This window comes from Pundamilia nyererei, unplaced genomic scaffold (assembly GCF_000239375.1).
Source record: "Pundamilia nyererei isolate P.nyererei 1_Seehausen unplaced genomic scaffold, PunNye1.0 scaffold00006, whole genome shotgun sequence".
NCBI lineage: Eukaryota > Metazoa > Chordata > Actinopteri > Cichliformes > Cichlidae > Pundamilia > Pundamilia nyererei.
Window position 1 is genome coordinate 5,855,027 of NW_005187407.1, and position 1,727 is coordinate 5,856,753.

The window sequence follows — 1,727 nt, forward strand, 5'->3', positions numbered from 1 at the left end:
AGTACTCATCTTCTAATGTAAACTTCAAGTGTGAGGTGAGGTGTGTCCTGTTCCTCTGAGTGTATGCTAATATACATCAAAACACTGATAACTTTGAGGTAGTGTCACTCAGGTATTCTAACTGTAAAAGGCTTCCCGGCTTTGAGGGCTGGGCAGGAGCACACCTACCTTACACAGGGAAAAGAACTGGTTTGACGAAGTCGGATTATATGAGCTCTGAAGAGCATTCCTTTAAAGACACAGGCCACTCACTGAATATTAATGAATATGAGTGCGTTATAGGAAGTCTGACTTATCCATGTATTTACCAACCCATATTTGCCAATGATGCTTGGTAGCAAGTTCACATTAAACCTTTCAGTGGATAGTTGGATTATAAGGACGGCTGAAATGATTGTTCTTGCTGCCTGAGCATAGTCTCCAGTCTCCTTTTGTAATGAATGAGATTTGCTTTGCATTTACAGCAGGTGCTTGGATGAAGAATTGAACTGCAAAGCAGTTTATTTCATTAATATTTCCCATAGAATATAAAGTGCAAGAGCAGAATCCCAGAATAATGAGTCACATAATAGAAGTGAAGAAAAATAAAGACTGAAAGATTGAAGAAGCACATCTAAACTAATAACTCCAAAAGAGTCAAGTCTACACTATTTAGTCAAAGCTATATATTTAATACAGAATCACCTTGTAACCTTTCCAAAACAAAAACTGCACCTTTTTAATTATAAATGTTACAATACTGTAAGTATCAAGTCTAGACAACCGAGTGTTGCATCACAACCTCAGAGACAGAGCCCAAATGATAACATCGAGCTCTTTAAGGGAAATGGAAGCAACACTCAGCTCCTCAGTCAGCAGCAGTACCCACAGCGGTGGCTGCAGACACGCCCATTGGGGAAACTTTACTCTTTGTCCAAAGCCGTACCTTGTCCAGTCTTTTCTGCCAGCTGTCTTCTCGTTTCGTCATCAGCTCGATGCAGTGGGACAAAGTGGAGAGGATGCCTGCTGTGGTGGCTTTGAAAGTGATGGCTTCACCCTTAAAGTCTATCCCATTAATACCTTTAGGACTGGCAGGAGAAAACACTGGCACAGAGAGGAAGAGAGAAAGCAAGAACAAAAATAAACAATGGTGTTCACACTTACACTGAATTTGTTATAATCAAGCCAAGTAATGCAATGGAAAGTCAAAGAGTATTTACAGATAGACTCACATTTCTCTTTGCTGCCATTATTGTTGTGATTATATTCGCTGTCAGGTCTCGCAGAAGTGGGAAAGTCATCGTCATCATCCTCTACTAGTTAGAAAACAACAAGCAGTCATAGCTTCATCTCCCTGCCCTGCATAGTTATTAGTGTATAACTTATAATATTTTAAAACCTATTTCATGTTACTGAATAATCCACATCCACATAATTGCAGGTAACACATTAAATATCTTTGTGCAAATAAACAATTAGGGTTGTGTCTGCATTGTAATACAAATTCAATAAACATAGTACAAATAAAAAACCTGACAGCAAATTTAAACCCACATAATGTCTTGTTAAGTTATTGATCTCTGAATCCTTTCTCAATGAGCATTACCTACTCTCATACTGCATGAAACGGATAAAAAAAAGATCTCTGTTAATGTTCTGCTTTGCTGTGCCAGTAAACAACAAAGCCAACTCCCCCACACTGCTCCAGAGATCACTGTTTTACAAACAGAGGCAACTCAAAACAAATG

General features: G+C 38.7%; 1 protein-coding gene across 1 annotated transcript in view; it reads right to left on the reverse strand.

Annotated features, from left to right (window-relative positions):
* cert1 (ceramide transporter 1) overlaps window positions 1-1,727 on the reverse strand; it is a 29,218-nt gene that overhangs the window by 17,114 nt on the left and 10,377 nt on the right. The window contains exons 5-7 of the mRNA XM_005722410.1: window positions 1,590-1,596; window positions 1,212-1,295; window positions 926-1,083 (exon numbers count right to left, since the gene is read on the reverse strand). Of these exons, the coding sequence (XP_005722467.1) occupies window positions 926-1,083; window positions 1,212-1,295; window positions 1,590-1,596 (249 nt within the window). The remainder of the gene's footprint in view (window positions 1-925; window positions 1,084-1,211; window positions 1,296-1,589; window positions 1,597-1,727) is intronic.